Here is a 22,207-nt window from a genome sequence, read left to right on the forward strand (position 1 = left end):
GCGAGATATAAAGTAAGAATTGTGAGAAATAAAGTCGCAATTGCGGGAAAAAAAGACGCAATTGAGGCTTTTTATCTCACAATTGCGAGATATGAAGTCAGTATTGTGAGAAATAAAGTCGCAATTTGCAAGATATAAAGTTGGAATTCTAAGATATGAAGTCGCAATTGTGAGATATAAAGTCGCAATTGCGAGAAAAAAAGACACAACATAGACTTTTTATCTCACAATTGTGAGATATGAAGTCAGAATTGTGAGAAATAAAGTCACAATTGCGAGATATAAAATTGCAATTCTGAGATATGAAGTCACAATTGTGAGATATAAAGTCGCAATTGCAAGAAAAAAAGACACAATATAGACTAGACTTTTTTATCTCACAATTGCGAGATATGGAGTCAGAAACGTGAGAAATAAAGTCGCAATTTCGTGTTATAAAGTTGCAATTCTGAGAAATAAAGTCGCAATTGTGAGAAAAAGACACAATTGAGGGTTTTTATCTCACAATTGCGAGAAATGAAGTCAGAATTGTGAGAAATAACGTCGCAATTGCGAAATAGAAAGTTGCAATTCTGAGAAATAAAGTCGCAATTGTGAGAAAAAAAGACACAATTTAGACTTTTTATCTCACAATTCTGACTTTTTTCTCACAATTGCGAGTTTCGTGCATTTCTGACTTCATAACATGCAATTGCGACTTTATATCTGGCAATTCTGAGAAATAAAGTCAGAATTGCGAGATGTGAACTCACAATTGTGAGAAAAAAAGTCAGAATAAAAAGTCGCAATTAACTTTTTTATTTTTCATTCTATTTCGGAAACAAGCTTCCATACTAACACATGGCACAAGCTGATTTGGTTGATTTATACACACACAGACACACACACACTCAAACCACAGTTTATTCAGACACCTTGCTATCTTAACTTGCATAAATTAACTTATAGTGTCCTACATCCTCTAGTAAAAAAATATGAAAAATTGTATATGGTGTCTGAATAATTTTTGGTTTGACTGCATAAAGAATATCATTTATTTATAATTCTTTAATATAGAATACTGAATCCTGTTTTTGGCTATTCTAATTCAACTTGCATAAACTCGGCATTCTTGATTCGATTCGGCATGGCGCACAACACTGCTCGTCTTTCATTTTCTCTCCCATACTCTCGTTTCTCATCGATCTCTCTTTTCCAGCGCCTCAGCCCTTTCGAATGCCCGCGCAATTGTGTGTTTTTCCTCATAAATTGAATCTGCATATCTGTGCTCGGTGTCAGAAAGCAGAGGGCTGGGATGTAACATCCTGGAAGAGAAATGTTTTGTGTCAGCCTGTGCTATTTCATGCAGGCTAATGAGACACAAAGCTTAAGCCTACTTTTCCCTGATAAACTTGATTCTTGATACATTTTTAATGGCCGCGATTCAGAAACAGATTTTAAAGCATAGCAAAGTAGCAGCTCTCCGCTCGAGTCAGTCACCTCTGATGATGTGGATTCCAGCTCGCCTTGTTCTCGTCCCTTTTTCTTCGGAGGCCCTGAGGGAATAAGGGAGCAGTAGCAGTAACCCCTCAGAGCCGAGGAAAGTGATGTGATCTATTGACGGTAATCAGCCAGTCAATTGACAGAATCAGACGCGGTGGCACAGAGATAATAGTTTTAATGGAAAGTGAAACACCAGTCCTTCCCAGTCCAGCAGCAGTTTCCTCTAGAGTCCTCGGCTCTCTCGCTTTTCGTCTGCTCGACGTTTAAAAGGCTTTTCAGACTGCGGGGTGAACACGACTCAACCTTACGTGGTTATGGTCTCCAAATGCTCCCACGCTAAGAAGACATATCTTATGATTGTCACATGGCTGAAGCTCTTGTCATATTTACATCTCATGCTCTCTGGCCCATTAAACCGAACGGAAAAAGCTGTATTTGTTATCTTCGTCGCCGAGTAGTTCATTAATGCTTTAAAAGGCCTGCAGCTTTGTTGGCCTTTTTAAGTCTGTACCTGGTTGCTAAGTCATGCAGAGATAACTCCCTTGAATATGAAGAAATCTGAAGCTCATCTTTAATTATTCAATACACTAAATAGGTCACTGGTTCTCATTATAAGTTGCACGCAGACAAACTGGTACAGACGGAGAAGGAACCTTAGCGAGGATGGGGAACAAGCAAACACACTAATTCCTTCACGGATGTGCATTCGTGTCTGTTTCGTAACCGGTTGTCCCCTTACATAATTTAATGATTACTTGGTTTGAAATCTAAATGTCACCGTCAATATTTATACTGCGCTTTCCATAAATATGGTGCACTTTGGTGTCCCGTTGAGTATTAAAAACACAGATACCACAGATGTTTTTGGTTGCGAGGGCTATTGGATCTCTTCAGTGTGTTGCGAAATGTAGAATTTAAGAATTGGCTCGCTTTTATTTCATGAGTGTGAAATTGGGCACATGGGCCAAGGCATTTTGAATTGAGATTTATGTTGAAATAGGAGGAGAACACAATTGAAGGAATTTCAAGTTTATTTTTTTAATGTATATTTTTTTGCTCATTACTAACTTCAACACAGTTAAACGGATAGTTCACCCAAAAATGAAAATTCTGTCAGTATTTACTCACCCTCATGTTGTTCCAACCCCGTAAGACCTTCGTTCATCTTGGGAACACAAATTAAGATATTTTTGATGAAATCTGAGAGCTGGATCACTCCTCCATACTAGTCCATAGGCTTCTTGAGGAATTGAAACTTGCCGGCCTCGAAAAGTTATTAAAGACATCGTTAAAATAGTCCAAGTGACTTCAGTGGCTCAATCTTAACTTTATCAAGCGACGAGAACACTTTTAGTGCGAAAAAAACAGCAACAAAAATAACGACTTTATTTCAACTATTCGTTTACTTCCCTCTCTGCCTCGAGTCAGGTTACTAGTTTAATAGCGTAAGCTTCTGTTATTGTACGTCACACGCATCACACACATGACCAGCGTCGGCCATTAGTGAGGCTACGTGTGACGTAGGCTCACGTCTATCACACTGCGTTCGTTAACTGACTACAGGCGCACAGAGAAGGAAGTGAATAGTTGAAATAAAGTCGTTATTTTTGTTTGTTTTTGCGCACAAAAAGTGTTCTCGTTGTTTGATAAACTTAAGATTGAGCCACTGAAGTCACTTGGACTATTTTAACGATGTCTTTAATAACTTTTCGAGGACGGCAAGTTTCAATTCCTCAAGAAGCCTATGGATTTCATTTTTGGGTGAACTAACCCTTTAATACGATTAATCAAAAACCCTTAAAAAAAGAAGTGTTTTGCCGATTAAATTTTGGTTTGTCCCACCAGAGGTTAGCCCTCTTGGTTAAACTGTTAAAGAAATCGTAATTTTTACGATATATTCAATATATTTTTTAATTAATTGTGGTAAAAAAAAATAGCGAGATATACAGGAATAACTAATTGGGGTGGGGTTAATATTTATCAGTATTTTTAAAAAAACTAGTTGTTGAGTGACATCTTAATTATACAACCTTGTTACCCTTATTTGCATAATTATTGAGCGCCAACTATTTGTTGAAAAAAAAAAAGGATTGAAAATAATGTATTAATGAAAATGAGTAGAAAACAAGTGTCTTATAATATATGATATTTACATTGACCTTCTGAGTATGATGATCAACAAAGCAGAATATTCACCTCCTTTGACTGGACTAAAATATGATAATTAAAATACAACAACAAAAATAATACGTTTAGGCCCTGTTTTGTTCTGTATTTTGCAGAAGGAAGGAATACTCTCTTTATCCAGAGCTCATTTCCTGGTGCTGTTCTCATACGTATGGAGATGTAAGGTTTGTTTTAACACACATGTGTTTGGGATCCTCCAGATGGCTACACTACAGATGATATCGAGTTTTACTGGCGAGGGGGAAACGGAGCCGTTACGGGGGTGGAGAGGATAGAACTGCCTCAGTTCTCCATCGTGGACTACAAACTCATCTCGAAGAACGTGGTTTTCTCTACAGGTTGAATTTATTCTCTTTTCTGTGTGTTGTACAGTTGGGAGCATGAGTCAGATCTGTTCAAAAGTAATGTTTGATCTACTGCAGGGGTGCGGCGGTATGACCAGAATGTTATATCACAGCATGAGCAGTTTTATTACGAGAAGTTACGGTACATATGACGCCATTAATTTGACTGCAAATTATATATTTACAAATGAAAGGTATTTCATCTCATTTCATTTGAACCTTGAAGGACACAAACCAAAAGATATGATTATTCAAGACTCGAGTTAAAGGGTTAGTTCACCCAAAAATGAAAATTAAGTCATTAATTACTAGGGATGCACCGATACCGATACCGGTATCTGGTATCGGCCTCGATACCACATTTTCTAAAGTACTCGTACTCGTTAAAAGTCCCCCGATACCGGGGACCGATACCATGTTCTGAGAAATGGGTTAATCACAGGCGCCGAGTGCCCACCCCCAGGCTCCGGCTGCAGCTCAGAGCGGGGAGATGGGGAGACATGTCAGCCGTGTGGAACAGTGATGCGCGGGTCAATGTATAAACAACCCGCACACTACCAACGTTTTCAACTACCCGCCCGCTACTCGGACCGCAAAAAAAGTAAGAAAATATTGTACCCGACCCTCTTCCTGAATCCTGACCGTATTTTTTAAAAGTAGTACATGCTCATCGTATAGCGTCATTGGGCCATAAACGTGTAACAACACAGCATCGCAAGAAGACGTAGCCTACATATAACAAAGGCAGCACTTTGGTCATCATCTTTCATTATTTCGGTAAATGTCTCCCACACTTACTCTTTCTATCACCTTTTCTCTTGCCGCCTCCATCTCTCTGCAGACTAGTGATCATAGACATGGCCGGTTCGTGAACGAATCGGTTCTTTTTAATGAACCGGTCGAACCAGTACGCTAAATCGAACTGAATCATTCGCATCAGTTCACGTCTTGCGTCAGTGCTGATCCACAAGTTACTACAGTTACTCACTTTCAGACATGCCTGACAGTCCCTCCGAGTTGAAATAAACCAATATCCCGAATTATATTTTACTCCAGTAACTCTAACAGTTCACTGAACTGAGACATGTTGTTGATACTGCTGATACTGCGCATCCGCGTATAGTAACGAACGCAGAGGTACAGCGGTTCTCGGATCACACCAGTACAGAACTGAGAACTGTTTAGAATGAGCTTGTGTGTCATCTTCGTGCCAGTTATTCAGCCAATAAATAAATTCGGCCTATATATTTCATAGAAAATTCTATCTAGTACTATATAAATACAAAGGTTTAATTGGCATTTTTTTCCAAACGACCTGACCGACCGCGACCCGAATATCATTAAAATATTTTTGGATGACCCGTAACTGCGGGTAACCGCGGGTGACCGCGGCGCAGGCACCCGCTCATTTTGGATCAACCCGTGCATCACTGGTGTGGAACAATTTCAAAGTGAATGGCTTTGGATTAGGAGAATAAGTTTACTTGTAGTCGCCAAGTTACTTATAGTCAGTTGAATGTCTGTTGGGGGACCAAATAAATAAAGTGTTATCAGATATTAAGCTGATCGTACTAATACTCTAGTCTACTAATACTCTAATGACAGTTAGTTGACATGTAATTGAAAAGTTACTTATAGTTAGTAAAGTGGACTATCGAAATAAAGTGTTACCCAAGTAATTTAATCAAGGACCTAAAAACCCGTATATAAAAATATTTAAATCATGTTTTTTTTGTTTTTTTATTAAGTACTCGGTATCCGTATCGGCGAGTACTGAAATGCAAGTACTCGTACTCGTACTCGTTTTCCAAAAAAGTGGTATCGGTGCATCCCTATTAATTACTCACCCCCATGCTGTACCAACCCCGTAAGACCTTCGTTCATCTTCGGAACACAAATAAAGATATTTTTGATTGAATCTGAGGGCTGGATCACTCTTCCATAGACAGCCTAAGGGACTGCCTCTTGACGGCCCAGAAAGTCATTAAAAGAAAAGGTTTAAATATTCCATGTGCCTACAGTGGCTCAACTATAACTTTATCAAGCGACGAGACTACTTTTTGTGTGAAAAAAAAAACGTAAATAATGACTTTATTCGACTTTCCATTACTTCATTATGGGCGCATGCGCGAGAACTGAGACGAGACCGTTCTTCTTCGACTACGTACTGCTTGTAAACAGAACGTTTTGCGCCTCCGGCTATATCAGTACGTCATCTTATACGGTAGGGGGCGGTAAAACTCCTAAGCGGTGAGCAGCCGGTAACAAAAAGTAGTCGAAGAAGAACGGTCTCGTCTCAGTTCTCGCGCATGCGCCCATAAGGAAGTAATGGAAAGTCGAATAAAGTCGTTATTTACGTTTTTTTTTCGCACAAAAAGTAGTCTCGTCGCTTGATAAAGTTATAGTTGAGCCACTGTAGGCACATGGAATATTTAAACCTTTTCTTTTAATGACTTTCTGGGCCGTCAAGAGGCAGTCCCTCAGGCTGTCTATGGAAGAGTGATCCAGCCCTCAGATTCAATCAAAAATATCTTTATTTGTGTTCCGAAGATGAACAAAGGTCTTACGGGGTTGGTACAGCATGGGGGTGAGTAATTAATGACTTAATTTTCATTTTTGGGTGAACTAACCCTTTAAAGACAAAAGTAAAACTAATATTGTAAAATTGATAGGTCTCACTTTGAATTCTTTCAATTGTTTACGAGCCGCATTGAAAGCCTTCACGTGCAGCAGCATCTGTAAGCACAATGAAGACCAATATACTGTGATACCGCCCTGTCCTGGTGTGATCCCTACACTTTAACCATGAAATTATTACAAACTGAAATGCTGTGGTGCAGATGGGATTGCATGCGTATATATAGTTACAGTGTCCTTTTGCTAAACCTTGAAGCGATGTAAGCGATGAGTAAGCATGTGAGTAAGTGCACATAATTTGTGTTTTTCTCCAGTCTTATTATCATCACTGGTCTGCCTTTCAGGAACAGATAAAGTCATGCAGTCTGGCTGTCTGACTCTACCCACATTCTCAGACACTGCGCTTATTATTGTGACCTGTTCTGCCACCTAATATATATGAATTTGTGGTGGCCTGTTTGTTTACTAGAGATGGACCAATGCATTGATTTATCAAATTAAAGCTATCAGCAGTCTGCTAAGAGCAAGAAAAAGGCTGATGTTGAAAAGTCTGAGTAGTAGAAAAAGACTGAGTAGTTCACTTTAAAAAAAAACTTTTGCTGATAATTTACTCACCCCCATGTCAGCCAAGATATCCATGTCATTCTTTCTTCAGTCGAAAAGAAATTAAGGTTTTTGATGAAAACATTCCAGCATTTTTCTCCATATAATGGACTTTACTGGTAACCAAACGGTTCAAGGTCCAAAAAGACAGTTTCAAAGATTTGTTCATTTTGATGAACGAGTTCGAACAGGAGAGTCACGAACGCGCATCACAGAACAGAGCAAGGCGACCATTTAAGCTTATAAAACTTAAACTTTGTTATTTATTTATTAAATGAGCGATCATTTCGCTTGATAAGACCCTTATTCATCGTCTGGATTCGTTTAAAGTCCTTTGAACAGTTTGCACTGAAACTGTCTTTTGGACCTTGAACCGTTTGGTTCCCATTGAAGTTCATTATATGGAGAAAAATCCTGGAATTTTTTCATCAAAAACCTTAATTTCTTTTCGACTGAAGAAAGAATGACATGGACATCTTGGACGACATGGGGGTGAGTAAATTATCAGCAAAAGTTTTTTTTTAAAGTGAACTACTCAGTCTTTTTCTAAAAAGAACTACTCCTTTAAATAGATCAAAAGTGACAGTTAAACATGTATTATGTTGCAAAAGATTGCTCTTTGAAATGCTTTCTATTCATCAAATAATCCTGAAAAAAAAATCCAGGTTTTGATCAAATGAATGCAGCTTTGGTGAAGATAAGAGATGTCTTTAAAATTCATAATAAATATAGATATTCAACTTTTGAATGGTAGTGTACGATTATTGCAGTTTCCTAATTGAAGCATCTCTAGATTTGAGCATGAATGAAACTGTCCTCCTCTCTGTTTTTTTGGACCAGGTTCTTATCCACGCCTGTCTCTGAGTTTCAAACTCAAGAGGAACATTGGTTACTTCATCCTGCAGACCTACATGCCCTCAATCCTAATCACCATCCTGTCCTGGGTATCCTTCTGGATCAACTACGATGCTTCTGCTGCCCGTGTGGCTTTAGGTGGGACATCTGATCAAGTGATGTGTGTTGACTAAGTGCAAATCTTTGCTGGGCTCATGGTGACGACTCTGTACATCTTTATTCTCGATGCTCAGGGATTGGCTATTGTGGTTCTTTGGGATTTCTGGTACTTGTTTTACAGCCTCTCATTGCGGTTGAGTAATACATCAATGACTGTGATTTTGCCAAGACATGTTTCTGTATCAACATCCTTGTTGGTCCTGGAACAACATTCCTATTGAGTGCTGCAGTGATGATGTTTTTTTGTTTTTTTTTTGGTCACCCTCAACAAAAAAACAATAGTATTTTTTTTGTTGGCTTTTGGATTATTGCGGAAAACAAGCTCTGTGACTAACTAAAATCTATGATTCTTACACATTTTGTCAATCATGCTTGAAGCTAAACGTATATAAACAAACGACATCACAGTCTGATGACTTTCAGACAACTCTTTCAGTCTTTATTTAAAAACGTTTTCCATGAAAGTTTAAGGTGTAATAGTTTGTCAGAGTGGGATTATAAACATAATGAGGCTGTAAAAGCAGCTTTATTTCAGGCATTTAACTAACAACCCATTAAAAAAACCCATTGACTTGAGGACGATGGATTCGGAAGTGCTAAAATGCTAACTCGTTTCTGGGATTTAGGAGTTATGCTTGCAGCACTCTATTAACAAATTTGATTTTAGAGTCCATTTATAGTCCAATGTGGGATATTCCTACTTGATGATATCTCAGATTTCCAGAGGTGTTCCATTTACTCCTCACTCGAAAGATGACGTACAGGGAAACAAGAAATCAGCAGAGAATAAGTGATGGGACGCATTCATTTTGCAGGTGTAACATTTTCTTTACAATTCTTTTTTTTTTTTTTTTACACATGTGGCTTTTCAAATCTTATAATGTTGGAGCATTGACTCACTGATTCTTTGCATTTGATCAAATGTCATTACTTTCTACGTACTCCAGAGTGGCGTCATATTTGTGTGACGTCAAGCAAGTTTAATAGTTTGAAGTCCAATAGTCTTGTGTAGCCACTAGCCAGATTTTTAACTGACGCCATGAGATTAGGGCTCTATGGTCGTTTCAGTGGACCAAGGACTGCCCACTTAACTCTTTGCCCACCAGCTTTTTTTAAAAAAAATGTTGCCTGCCACCGCCAGTGTTTTGATCATTTTAATAAAAGAAAGAAAGAGCCTCTGATTTAAAAAAAAAAAACCTTGTAACTTCATGCATTCTTTTTTTTTACTTTAATGTGGGTGTTTCAGCAAATTTGTTATCAAAAAGCTTTGTCAATTATGTTTTTTTAAGGCAACAATGTGCATAAGCAATATTTTTATTGCTTGTTTCTACACCTTTTTTGTCCATGTTTTGATTTGGAGATTTTCTACTCTTGCGCGTGTCTTATCCACTGCGCCACCACCAACCCAATAGAGTGAAACCATACATCATCAGTCGGCATAACATAGTTTTGTGTCGTTTCTTCCCAATTTTGACTTATCTTCAAGTGAAATGGCTTCTAGAACAAGAAAAAAATTAGGGCGGGACTTGATTTTGCCCTTGGGGAATTGATTGGATGGTTGTGGTTTGCTATTGGTTCATCTGAAGTGGGTGACAGGTTGTCCCACCCTCGTGCCAGTAAACACATCATCAGAGAAGGGATATTGCTTCAAGAGGGAGAGAAAGTTATTTTGATTAAAGATTACGAGGCACATGATTTTTTAAAAACATAATGTGCTCAGATCAATCATCCATAATATATACTGCAATTTTCCATGCAAAAATAATTTTGATATCATGGTGGCTTAAAAGGGAAATAATGGTGTAATAATCTTAATAAAAAAAAACCCCTCAATAATCAGAAAAAAAAGTTGGAGATGTCTGTGAATTTTTTTGTTTGTTTGTTTTTTTAAATACACCTAAAACATATTAGCACTGATTATTTCAATAGCGTTCACTTCGTTTAAAGCCGTACACTTATGTTTGAAGCACATCTCTACACATTTTAGTGTCTACAAGGAATTTTGGTGATTTCACACTTAGTTCGGTTCACTTAATTTGTTTGGTCTGGACCAAAAAAAAAACATTTAGTCTTGGTCCGTTTAGTGTTCACATTGGCATTTTAACACCAAACCTTAAGATACCGAACCTTAAAGGCATAGGGATTCATTCACAACCTGATTGGTTGTTTTATTTTGCAGCAGAACTTACCGAACATCCAAAGCAATGCTGTGTGCTGGGATAAACACGCTCGTTGTATGTGCGTAGCTTATATATGAAGTGTTTTGACCCGCTGAGAAGAGAACGGAGAACATCTGTTGTGAGGAGATGCGGTTCTGATGCCTGAACTGAACTGTGATGGGCAACATAACGACTATGATGAGAAAAACAGGCATGTGTTGTGTTCATATATCATTCGAACCACACCATAGTTCGCTTGGAAGCGGACAGAGACTCATCTTTTAAGGTTTGGTGTGGACCAGGGTTCAGATGGCAGCGTTCACGCTTGTTTAAATTGACATAGCACTAATAGAGCAATTGAACCAGGGTTTAATTGAACCAAACTTGTCAAGTGTGAACACACACTAAAAATACACTGACTTTGTGAGCACTGATTTGTTTCCTGGCAAAACCATTACATGCCGCCACACACCAGGCTTCCGGAAATCCGATATAAGTTTGCCAATCAGATTTAAACTTCCGACTTTGTGAAAGTGTTTCCAGGCGTTCCATGTACGCAAGAATGTTGTTCCAGGATCGATAAAGATACCGATACAGAAACATCTTGGCAAAATCAAGGTGACCTTAATACATCTGTTCCCAGGACGAGAACTGCTCAGAGCTTGTTCTTTCATTGTTCAAGAGTATCATTCAAGTATCGACTCAGACGTTTCTCCCAATATTTGTTGAGAAGAATGTAGAGAAAAATGTTTGAATACATATTGATAGACACAGATCTTTTATAGACTTGCAAATCTGTGGACAGTTTGAGACATTATCTCTTTAGAAGCTCCAGACAAAAGAGATTACTGGGGTCTTTTTTTAATTTCCATCTCCAAACTAGTGAGATATTGCGGTTGTGCTTTCCTTTGTGCAGTACCTGCCTGTGCTCCAAAAGAGGAAGCTCAAATTGCAAATGAAATTGTATGATGCTTGGACTCAAGTGGGTCTTAAATCTGCCTCACTCCAATGAAGATGCTGCGCTGCCAGTGCTCCCCTCCCTCCCGCTCCAAACTCTATTAGAAGTGCTCTGTAGCCTCTCCTGATCTGCGCTGATGTATTACTGCTGATTAAGCTGACAAACTTTCCTCCGGTCGGTCTTTACTGACGTGTTTTATGTCCAGGGCCATGTTCCTGCCATTATGACAAAATGGCTTCTTCTGATGTTGATACTTGGGGAGGGGGGTGGGGAGAATAGATCACTGATGATAGGAAGGCCGGGCCTTTTGTGTTTGGGTGAATTTGTCAGAATTAATCTGTCTGCAGTGAGGGGCATGTGACAAGGAAACACATGTCTCAACCCTGCTGTATTGTTTAAACAGAAATACAGCATCTCTATTACAAACTTGACAGCCCTTGCTCTATCTCCTTCCTTCTCTCTCTCTTTTTGAAAACGAACTGCTTTAGCTTTCTTCTGTGAACGTGTGCTAAAGCTTAATGTGTGAAACCAGAGATGATGCTGAATATGGGGAAAATGCTAATGAATTGTTTTCGACTAATTTGGCACATGATTAGAGGTGAGTTTAGAGGTGGAAATCCATCATATAATTTGACATTTTCTTAAGAAAATTAAATTTCTTTTCTTAAGAAATGCCATTTTCTTAAGCCTATTTTCGACTATTTGCTTGTCAAATGTAATATTCTTAAGAATGAAAATGATGGGGGTCAAAGGGGGTTAAACATTTGGGAATATGGGGAAAATGCTAATGAATTGTTTTTGACTAATTTGGCACATGGTTAAAGGTGAGTTTAGAGGTGTAAATCCATCATATAACTTGACATTTTCTTAAGAATGTCTTTTCTTAAGAAATGTCATTTTCTTAAGCCTATTTTCTTGTCAAATGTAATTTTTTTTAAAAAATGAAAATGATGGGGGTCAAGGTGTTTTTTAGCATTGCTGTGTTCTGGGTATTTGCTTGTTACCCAGACTGTTTTAGCTTGTTGCTAGGGTATTTTGAGTGGTTGCTAGGCAGCTGCTTACTTGCTCAAGTCAAAAGAGCCCAGTCTCAAATCTCTGGTCTATTCTGGTCTCTTGATGCCCTATCGTTCCCTATTGGTCAGTCACTACAACGTATGTCATGACTGACCAATAGGAATCTCGCTAGAGAGGCCAATCTATTCAAGTGAAACTAAAACAAGCCAATTCGGAGCTAAGACACTTCGATGCCTCTGCTGAGAGTGGAAACTAATTTCTACAAGACCTTCTGGACCTCTGCATTCCAGTGCGGGCGTGACAACACAGCAGTGTGAACAGTTTCTCTTTCTCTCTCTCTCTCTTTGAGCAAAAAAAAAAAAAAAATCCTCAAGATGTGTACCAGTCGTATCCTTTGGTGCTCCCCGCGATGATCAGATGTCAATCGCTACATTGGAGAGTGGGGCAGATTTCTCTGCGGGTGGCGTCTCGGAGCCGCTGCCTCCTTCGGGTGTCCCAGCGGTGCCCGAGGCGGACCCGGAGATGATGTCTATGCTTTCCCGGGCCGCCAACAGGGTCGGCTCGTGTGGAACCTTCCTGTCCCTCCACTCGAAGCTGGATGATTGGTATCTCGGGGTGGTGCGTTCTGGTTCTAAGCAACCCACCCCAGTGCCTTTCTTCCCGGAAGTGCATGAGGAGCTCACAGGGACGTGGACGGTACCTTTTACTGCCACATACCATTCCGGTGGTTCCTCCTTCCTCACCACCCTTGATGACGGGGCAGCTAAGGGATACACGTGTATCCCGCCAGTGGAACGGGCCGTTTCCATGCAGCTGTGTCCTAACTCCACGTGGCGCGGAGAACCGTGTCTTTCTTCCCGGGCCTGTAGGTTCTCGTTGGACCTATTCGACGAGGCTTACAAGGCCTGTGGGGAAGCTACCTCTGCCATGCACGCTATGGCGTTGCTGCAGGTCCATCAGGCCAAGGCACTGAGGGAGCTGCACGAGGGTGGTCACGATCCACAAGTTCTCCAGGAACTCCGTGCCGCAACGGACCTCGCGCTTCGTGTGACGAAGGTTTCCATCTGGTCGGTGGGTTGTGCGATGTCCACACTAGTGGTCCAGGAACACATACGGTCCCGTTGGTCCCGCTTGTAGGTCTCTGAGAGCCTGGTTAGCGCTCCCCAGTCCTTCTCACTGGCTCATCCGGACCATCAGGCTCGGCTATGCGATTCAGTTCACCCGGCGTAACCCTAAGTTTCAGGAGATCGCAGTCCTACTGGCAAAGGACGCGAGAGAGCCGACCCCTCCAGCCGATATGAGGTCAGGGCACTACAGTCCCTACTTCATTGTACCCAAGAACGGTGGTGAGTTACGACCAATTTTGGACATGCGAGTTTTGAATCGGAGCCTGCACAAGCTACCATTCAAAATGCTCACACAGAAATGCATTTTCAAATGCATCCATCCCCGAGATTGGTTTGCAGAAATCGGCCTGAAGGACGCGTATTTTCATGTCTCGATTCTTCCTCGATGCAGACTGTTCCCAGTGCTCTGCGTTTGAGTGTCGAGCATATCAGTACAAGGTCCTACACAGGCTGTCCCTGTCCCCTCGTGTCTTCACGAAAGTCATGGAGTTGGTTCACAGAACTCATGCTCCTTGAGACAGCCCCCCCTGGCCCATTCCTCTCAGGAAGGATCTTCTGGGACGGGGCACCCTATGGCACCCGCGTCCAGACCTCTGGAAACTCCATGTCTGGTCCCTGGACGGTACGCGGAGGTTCTAGATGACTTACCCGCAGAGGTACTTAACACCATCACTTAAGCACGGGCACCGTCCATGAAACGTGTCTACACTCTGAAGTGGAACCTGTTTGTCAAGTGTTGTATATCTCGCCAGGAGGACCCCCGAAGATGTTCGATAGGGTCTGTGCTTTCCTTCTTGCAGCAAGGGTTGGAGCGAACACTGTCTCCCTCCATCCTCAAAGTTCATGCTGCCGCTATTTCAGCTTATCACGACCACATAGATAGCAAAACAGTTGGAAAGCACAACCTTGTTGTCAGGTTTCTTTGGGGGGCGAGGCGATTAAATCCTCCTCGACCCCTTTCCATACCCTCTTGGGATCTTTCCCTGGTGCTCCGAGCACTTCAGGACGTTCCCTTTGAGCCTCTGCAATCAGTAGACTTAAAGCTTCTTTCCATGAAGACTTTGCTACTGGTTGCATTGGCCTCCGTCAAGAGGGTAGGGGACCTGCACGCATTTTCGGTCAATGAATCGTGCCTAGAGTTCAGGCCGGGTGACAACCATGTGTTATTAAGACCCTGGCCTGGCTATATGCCCAAGGTTCCTACCACTCCCTTCAAAGACCAGGTAGCGCTGCCCATGGAGGAGGCAGACCCAGCCCTGGCTTTGCTCTGTCCCGTTCGTGCTCTGCGTATGTACATGGACAGAACTCAAAGCATCAGGATCTCACACCAGCTCTTTGTCTGTTATGGAGGCCAGCAGAAGGGAAATGTTGTCTCCAAGCGGAGGATCGCCCACTGGATAGTGGATGCCATTGCCTTGGCTTACCAAGCTCAAGGCGTGCCCTGCCCACTCAGGTTGGGCGACACCTAACGTGTTCGCTAGATATTATAGCCTACATGTAGAGCCGGTCTCCTTCGGGGATCCCATATGTGTATATATTTCACGGTTGTTCCTAAGACGGAAGCCTGTGTCTTTCCCTTCGGCTAAGTCTCCCTTTATTTCAAATGCAGTACAGCCTTCGGGTTAGTCTATATGCATTTCCACATAACTCATTGAAGAAAGTGGCTTCTGAGGCGTTCCCCTCCCTCAGAAAAGGGCACACTTTCCCAGTGTTATCCAAGGTCTCACTGTATGGGTCTCACTGTGTCAGACACTCCCCATGTAACCTTCCTCCTATTGCCCTTCCAGGCAAGAAGGTGCAGAGGCTTGCTTGGGGCGCTGGATGGGGTGCAGCGGCTGTGGCACTTTGGTAGGGATTCCTATTGGTCAGTCATGACCTATGTTGTAGTGACTGACCAATAGGGAACTTCTCGGTTACATTTGGTAACCCTTGTTCCCTGAGGGAGGGAATGAGGGAGGGAATGTCCACCCGTCAGGAGGCCAGCTTTCTCAGGCTTGGCTCCTCAGCAAAAAACTGAAGTGGAATTGCAGCAACTGCTTGTTATATACTCACGCTAACAAGGCTGCGCAGCTGATGCAAATAATTGCATGCCAATGTGCGTTGGCTTGTTTTAGTTTCACTCGACGTAGACTGGCCTCTCTAGCGAGATTCCTATTGGTCAGTCATGACCTAAGTCTCCGTTCCCTCCCTCAGGGAACGAGGGTTACCAAATGTAACCGAGACGTTATCTAAGGTTTGGGGACAGTAATATTTGTTTTTAACAAATTAATAATTGTATTCAGCAGGGATGCATCAAATTAACAATAAAATATTTATAATCTTAAATCTTTAAACTAACTCTCTTAAATTAACTCTCTATTCTTCAAAGAATCTATCTGGTGAATATCTTAAGTCACAGGATTTGAAGAATCACTGATGTAGTGAAACATTGCTTGACGAAATTTAAACAAGATCGAACAAACCCCTAAACCCAAGTATTAATCTTCACCATGTAACTCGTCCCGCAATGTTCATACCACATGAATGCTACCTGAAATTATCCTTTTGTTGAAATCCATAACCCTGTGAAGGATATGAATAGTGCCCTGTTTACACCCGGTATTAAGATGTGTTTTGATTCACATCTTTTGTCCACTTTCAACCACTTCGAGGAGAAGGTAAATGTATGGGCTTTTTCAGATCTTTCGATCTAATGGATGAAAAAAGGTCATGCAATTTACATATGAACGCGCCCGGAAATGACACGGAGAACATCAGCTTTCGTTTCTGCTCTGACAGCCACAAGACCAAAGTGTGTGTTAGAAATCAGGAATCGTGAAAGAACATTGTGCTTGGTAAGTTTTTCATCTTCAAACATCTGGGTCTTCATGCGACTTTAGTGCGCTTCATGTAATGTTTACGCATTAGGTCAGTAGATGGTCTTTTGTGGCTGTTCGAACACAATGGACCACATGAGCGTTTACACTATGAAAGCAATCCGGTCTAACGTTTTTTCAACTACCTCTGGAAGTGCTTGAAAGTGGACGAGCTCAAAACGTCATCCACTTGTGATCCGATCGACCAAAACAAATCTTACTACCAGGTTTAAACAGGGCCTAAGTATATCTTAATGCTTCTCTCTGGGAGTGCTGTAGCTTGCAGCACATCATTTCAGTTTCCATTTGCATTAGCGCATTGTGTTCAAGTTTATTGTTGTCAAAGTTTTCATAATGGTTTCAAGTTTGTAGATGACACATGAATAACCTCTGTAATTGCTTAGTTGGCAGCTCCTACTCAGTACTTGCTGGATAATTACGTCTCTTGTTATATAAAGCTGCAATTGACTTGAGCTTCACAGTGCTGTGCTTAATTATCCTTGAACACTTTTTTTGAACTCCAGGTATCACCACCGTGCTGACCATGACCACCATTAATACTCACTTGCGAGAGACTCTTCCCAAGATTCCCTATGTGAAAGCCATAGACATGTACCTGATGGGCTGCTTTGTCTTTGTGTTCCTGGCGCTGCTGGAGTACGCCTTCGTCAATTATATCTTCTTCGGGAGAGGCCCTCAGCGGCAGAAGAAGGCGGCGGAAAAAGCCGCCACGGCCAACAATGAGAAACTCAGAAACGACCCCAACAAGGTACTGCTGAGCTGACCGCACACACACACGCCGTGCATCATTAGGGTTTGTTGAAAAAAGGCCTCTGGTCAGTAGGTGGTCAGTTTTCTGAGGTAATATGTTGTGACTTCTATCAGTGTCCTTTCAGGGTCAGTGGTCTTTGGAGATTGCTAAAACACCGGATGTATAGCTGTATTTTTTCCACTGGCATAAGCTTGTTCACCAACCACAAGCTAATGGGCTTTTACCCTCAGAAACATGTGATGAAATATCCGGGAGATCGGCGCAGACTTTTGTTAGCTGTAAACAACAGACACGCTCGCTCATGCCGGGCCGGACACGTCTGAGCTTGTGGCTGGCGGAGCCTCTAGGGCTTTCCTTCTAATCTCATTGAAAGAGTTGTGTCTCTCTCTTGAGTGCGGCCGACCTCTATAACAGTGCTGATTTTGTATGCTTGCAGTGGTTGGTGGGAAGTGTAGTTCAGAGAGACGATGCTCTCTATGCCAGAATGAAACAGAGGGAAATTGACGGGTATGACTCGATGTGGGATCCGATCTTTGCGGAGGATGCAGCATTAGGACTAGGCGATCAAAGACTTAAGGTACTGAATATTTGACCTGAAGTCAAAAAAAATCCAATGGCTCTGCATCGATAACCAACCAGAAGTAAACATACCCAAGCTCTTTTTGTTTGATTATTATTTCTTTGGATGACTTTCTGTTATTCCTTTAGAGTAATGATGGTAGCCATCATCATTTCCACCATTACGTTCTCCTGCCCTTTTTTCAGTTACTGTTTGCACCCGAGCCTTTTCCCAAATGCCCATTCCTGTTTGATCGGCGAGCGTGGCGTCTTGAGCAGCGTACGCTTGTTAGCATAAAATCCCATTCACACCAAGCATAATGATACGTTTTAATAATAGTTTATATTCTCATTAAACGAGAATAGGAAAGTCAATACCACAAATGTAATGATAACAACACACAGGAACTATATAATTGGAGTCAGTCACTTTCAGAATTTTTTTTTCTAGGTGATGAACGATAAAAACATTGACATCCAATCAGAATCCAACAGACTTTAAAAAGCTCAAGCATTTAAAGAGGCAGATGGCAGAACTGTATCGTCCCTTGATGTGGATGGTAATATAGTTATCGTTTTGGAGTAGATGTCTTTATAGTTATCGTTCTTGGTGTGAACGGGTCTTAACTGTCTGGAAATTTAGAGTGCAGAGTTTGATTTTGGGGTCATTTTTAGCACAAAATAAGTTCTATAAAATTTAAAAATAGCCAAGATTGTTATCTATATTTTAAACCTTAGTGACCAATTGTTAATAAACTGCAGATATATGTACTATGATATACTATAATTCAAAGCAAATGTGATTTAAAATTTTAAAATTAACTGAAAACTTCTGTTACGCCATAGGCTATATAGAAAATTTTGAAAGTCTGTTTTCAAGGTCATCAGTAGATTTTTTTTTCCAGCACAAAGGGGAACTAACTCTTTATCTGTAGAAATAGGCATTACTCAGTCTCAATGAAATCAAAATGATTTGAATATACTAACAAATCGCATTCTCACTAGCCAAAGGCAACATTTGTTACTTTGCACAGTAGCATTAGCAATTAGCAAACTGCATTAGCAATGTTTACGTCTCAAGGGCAGCTTTTGCCGGATAATTTTGATGATCAGTGAGCAGCTTAAGATATAATAATGCCTAAAATTACACTTTAAAATTAACACTTGGAACAATGTAACAGTTAAAATAGTGTTTTAGTAGGGTTATCGTGGAAAGTGAAAGCAACCAAATGCTTTCCTTCCCGCCCCGGCCTTTCCTTTCCTCCATCTCTGCAACCTGATTCCTCACTGTTGATCTAGACTTTTGCCTTCATGTTTTTGGCTTTTTTATTTCCATTTCTTTGGCTTATTTATATGCAGAATTTTAATCATGTCATGGTTGAAATTCGGAAATAACTGTGGATATTATTGCCTGAAAAGCTTTATTCACAGCTTACTATGAGTGCAGTGTAACTATCGCTGATGATTCATTTACTCTATAGTATATTTACCAACTATGGTTGTACTGCATTCATCATAGTTTTAAAGGGACAGTCCACTCCTTTTCAACATCTAGTTCATGATATCCATCATTGTACATCATTCCAACTAATGGAAAAACAGCATTAGCCTGCGGTCTGTGATTCAAAAAGAAGACGTTCAGGAAGTAAAGGTGGCTTCCAGTTACATCAAGAGAGTTTGAAAATGTCTTACCCACAGATCTCAGAAAAATGCTGGTTTTGCACATATAGTGTTGACCTATAAAGGGCTCCTTAGCATGACTTCAATAACGTGCCATTTGAAGACAGGGATTTATATTTAGACCTGATTCTACGATGTTTCTTCTCCCTACAGATGACCGCTGATGATATCCGGCTGACCACGGTAGAGATGAAGAACGAAATGGGGCCGTCCGATCTGTCCAGGAGTCTTGGTGACCCTCGCAACACCATGCTAGCCTACGACAGCTCTACCCTGCAGTACCGCCGGGCGGCCATGGCTCGGCAAAACTACGGCCACAGCGCCCTGGAGCGCCACGCCACCCAGAAGAAAAGCAGGCTCAGGAGACGGGCTTCCCAGCTCAAGGTCAACATCCCAGACCTGTCCGATGTCAACTCCATCGACAAGTGGTCGAGAATGATCTTCCCCACCGTTTTTTCCTTCTTTAACGTAGTTTACTGGCTTTACTACGTCCATTAAAAGGATCCGGAGAGCGGAACGGACCAAAAAAGAAAACAAAGAAGAGTAAAAAAGAGAATAAAACAATACACCTTTTGCTGATTTATTTCAAATATATAGTGGAAAGACTAAGGAAAGACAGTCAAAGTAAAAAAAAAAAAAATCAGGATGGACTCTCTTTCGATTTTTTTGGACATAAACACTGAGGAAACACATTGGCGGCGTAACTGGAGGAAAAAAAAACATGCAGTACAGGGCTTGTTCCAGAGTTTCAGTATACCACTTATATTTGTCATATGTAGATTACTCTGTGGATCAAATATTTATGCTTGTCTTTGCATATATTTTAGGGATTTGTTTTTTGGGTTAGTATATGTTTACTTCGTAGCCAACTGCATCCAAGAAAGCTTTACAAACGGAGTCGGTCTTGAAAGTCTATTTTCCTATAGTTAAGCTGTATATCAGATATCTTTTAAAAGCATGCTTTGGTTTGTTTTCTTTATCTCTTGCAGAGAGCTGGAGCACAATGCATTTTCATTTGACACTTTAAAGGTTCTTCTGTTCTTTCAAATGAGTTTGCAGGATGCAATGCAAAGACGCTGTCAGGAAGCCATACAGGGTATTTTCAAAACAGGTCCTTTTACTATTGTTTTTTTCTTCTTCTTCTTCTTCTTCTTTTTGATGTTTGGCCAAAAAGGAAACTCAGCCCTATTAAAACGAAGGTTTTATCTGAAGCAGGGAAAATACGCACAGGCTGGGCCACGACGAAGGACATATGTGGAAAGGACGGACTGACATGGACCATTACCCTGGTGGTTGGGCTCACTGTCCACTCCAGCTGTGTCAACAGTACCTTGGCCGTGTAAATGCTAAACAGACCTCATCTCTACACTGTATAAACTTTGTGTGGTGAGCCGCTGGGGAGGGGACACGGCTGTTTAACATCTCTCAAGTGTTTTTCAATACATAGGTGTATTGGATGAGGCCAGTTCACCTCAACGAAGAAAGACGCAATATATCTGTAAACCATTAACACTATCGATAGATATAAGTTGAAAACTAGTAGCTGATATTACATCATGGTAAAAAAAAAAGAAGAAACTTTCTGATTCAATAGTTATAATATCAGATGTTAATGTTATGGTTCATTATTTAAACGTATTTTTTGGTGTATTAGATTTCTTAATGTTGAAGACTTTGGTTGAAGAAAAAAATCTTGCTTCTTTAAAATTGGGCAAAGGATCTGAATCTTTTTCAAAGGCCTCAAAGTGTACCAGTTGAATTTAAGCAAGAAACTGATTATTGCTACTCTCAAATTTATGGTAACTATCACTTCAGTTGACTAACAATATGTGAAGGATCTGGATCATACAATCAAGGCATCTGTCAGGCAATTTTGTATAAAATCCTGTAAATTATAATATTTCATAATGACCTGTAAATATATATATTGTGTAATGATTGTCAACAATAATGAAAATGTATCTAAATTAAATTATTAAAGCTTAATGAAGCTTATATCTCTTAAACCATTATCTTACAGAATTTTCCTTATCGTTTAATGGCGGCTTCAGTCAGAAAGAGATGGTCCTCACTGCAGAACATGAAATCCATGGGGAGGAGTCGGATCCAGATCCAACTCCTCCCACTTTACATATACCTAAACCTACCCAGCTCCACCCCCTGATCTCTAAACCCACCCCAAACCTACCCAGCTCCACCCCCTGATCCCTAAACCTACCCAGCTCCACCCCTGATCCCTAAACCCACCCCAAACCTACCCAGCTCCACTCCCTGATCCCTAAACCTAGCCAGCTCCACCCCCTGATCCCTAAACCCACCCCTAAACCTACCCAGCTCCACCCCTTGATCCCTAAACCCACCCCTAAACCTACCCAGCTCCACCCCCTGATCCCTAAACCCACCCCTAAACCTACCCAGTTCCACCCCTTGATCCATAAACCCGCCCCTAAACCTACCCAACTCCACCTCCTGATCCCTAAACCCACCCCTAAACCTACCCAGCTCCACCCCTTGATCCCTAAACCCACCCCTAAACCTAGCCAGCTCCACCCCCTGATCCCTAAACCCACCCCTAAACCTACCCAGCTCCACCCCTTGATCCCTAAACCCACCCCTAAACCTACCCAGCTCCACCCCCTGATCCCTAAACCCACCCCTAAACTTACCCAGTTCCACCCCTTGATCCATAAACCCGCCCCTAAACCTACCCAACTCCACCTCCTGATCCCTAAACCCACCCCTAAACCTACCCAGCTCCACCCCTGATCCCTAAACCCACCCCTAAACCTACCCAGCTCCACCCCCTGATCCCTAAAC

At 41.3% G+C, this 22,207-nt stretch overlaps 1 protein-coding gene across 2 annotated transcripts in view; it reads left to right on the forward strand.

Moving 5' to 3' along the window:
• The window catches only part of gabrb2a (gamma-aminobutyric acid type A receptor subunit beta2a), a 57,840-nt gene extending 37,802 nt beyond the window's left edge, over window positions 1–20,038 (forward strand). Inside the window, exons 6-10 of one of the 2 annotated variants that reach the window (XM_039649112.2) lie at window positions 3,870–4,007; window positions 8,094–8,246; window positions 16,905–17,149; window positions 17,589–17,729; window positions 19,544–20,038. In XM_039649112.2, the coding sequence (XP_039505046.1) occupies window positions 3,870–4,007; window positions 8,094–8,246; window positions 16,905–17,149; window positions 17,589–17,729; window positions 19,544–19,888 (1,022 nt within the window). In that variant the 3' untranslated portion in view covers window positions 19,889–20,038. The remainder of the gene's footprint in view (window positions 1–3,869; window positions 4,008–8,093; window positions 8,247–16,904; window positions 17,150–17,588; window positions 17,730–19,543) is intronic. The other variant, XM_039649114.2, reaches the window with a different exon arrangement.
• The last annotated feature ends 2,169 nt before the right edge of the window (window positions 20,039–22,207 follow it).

This window comes from Pimephales promelas, chromosome 9 (genome assembly GCF_988280905.1).
Source record: "Pimephales promelas chromosome 9, fPimPro1.hap1.1, whole genome shotgun sequence".
In the NCBI taxonomy this organism is placed as follows: Eukaryota; Metazoa; Chordata; class Actinopteri; order Cypriniformes; family Leuciscidae; genus Pimephales; species Pimephales promelas.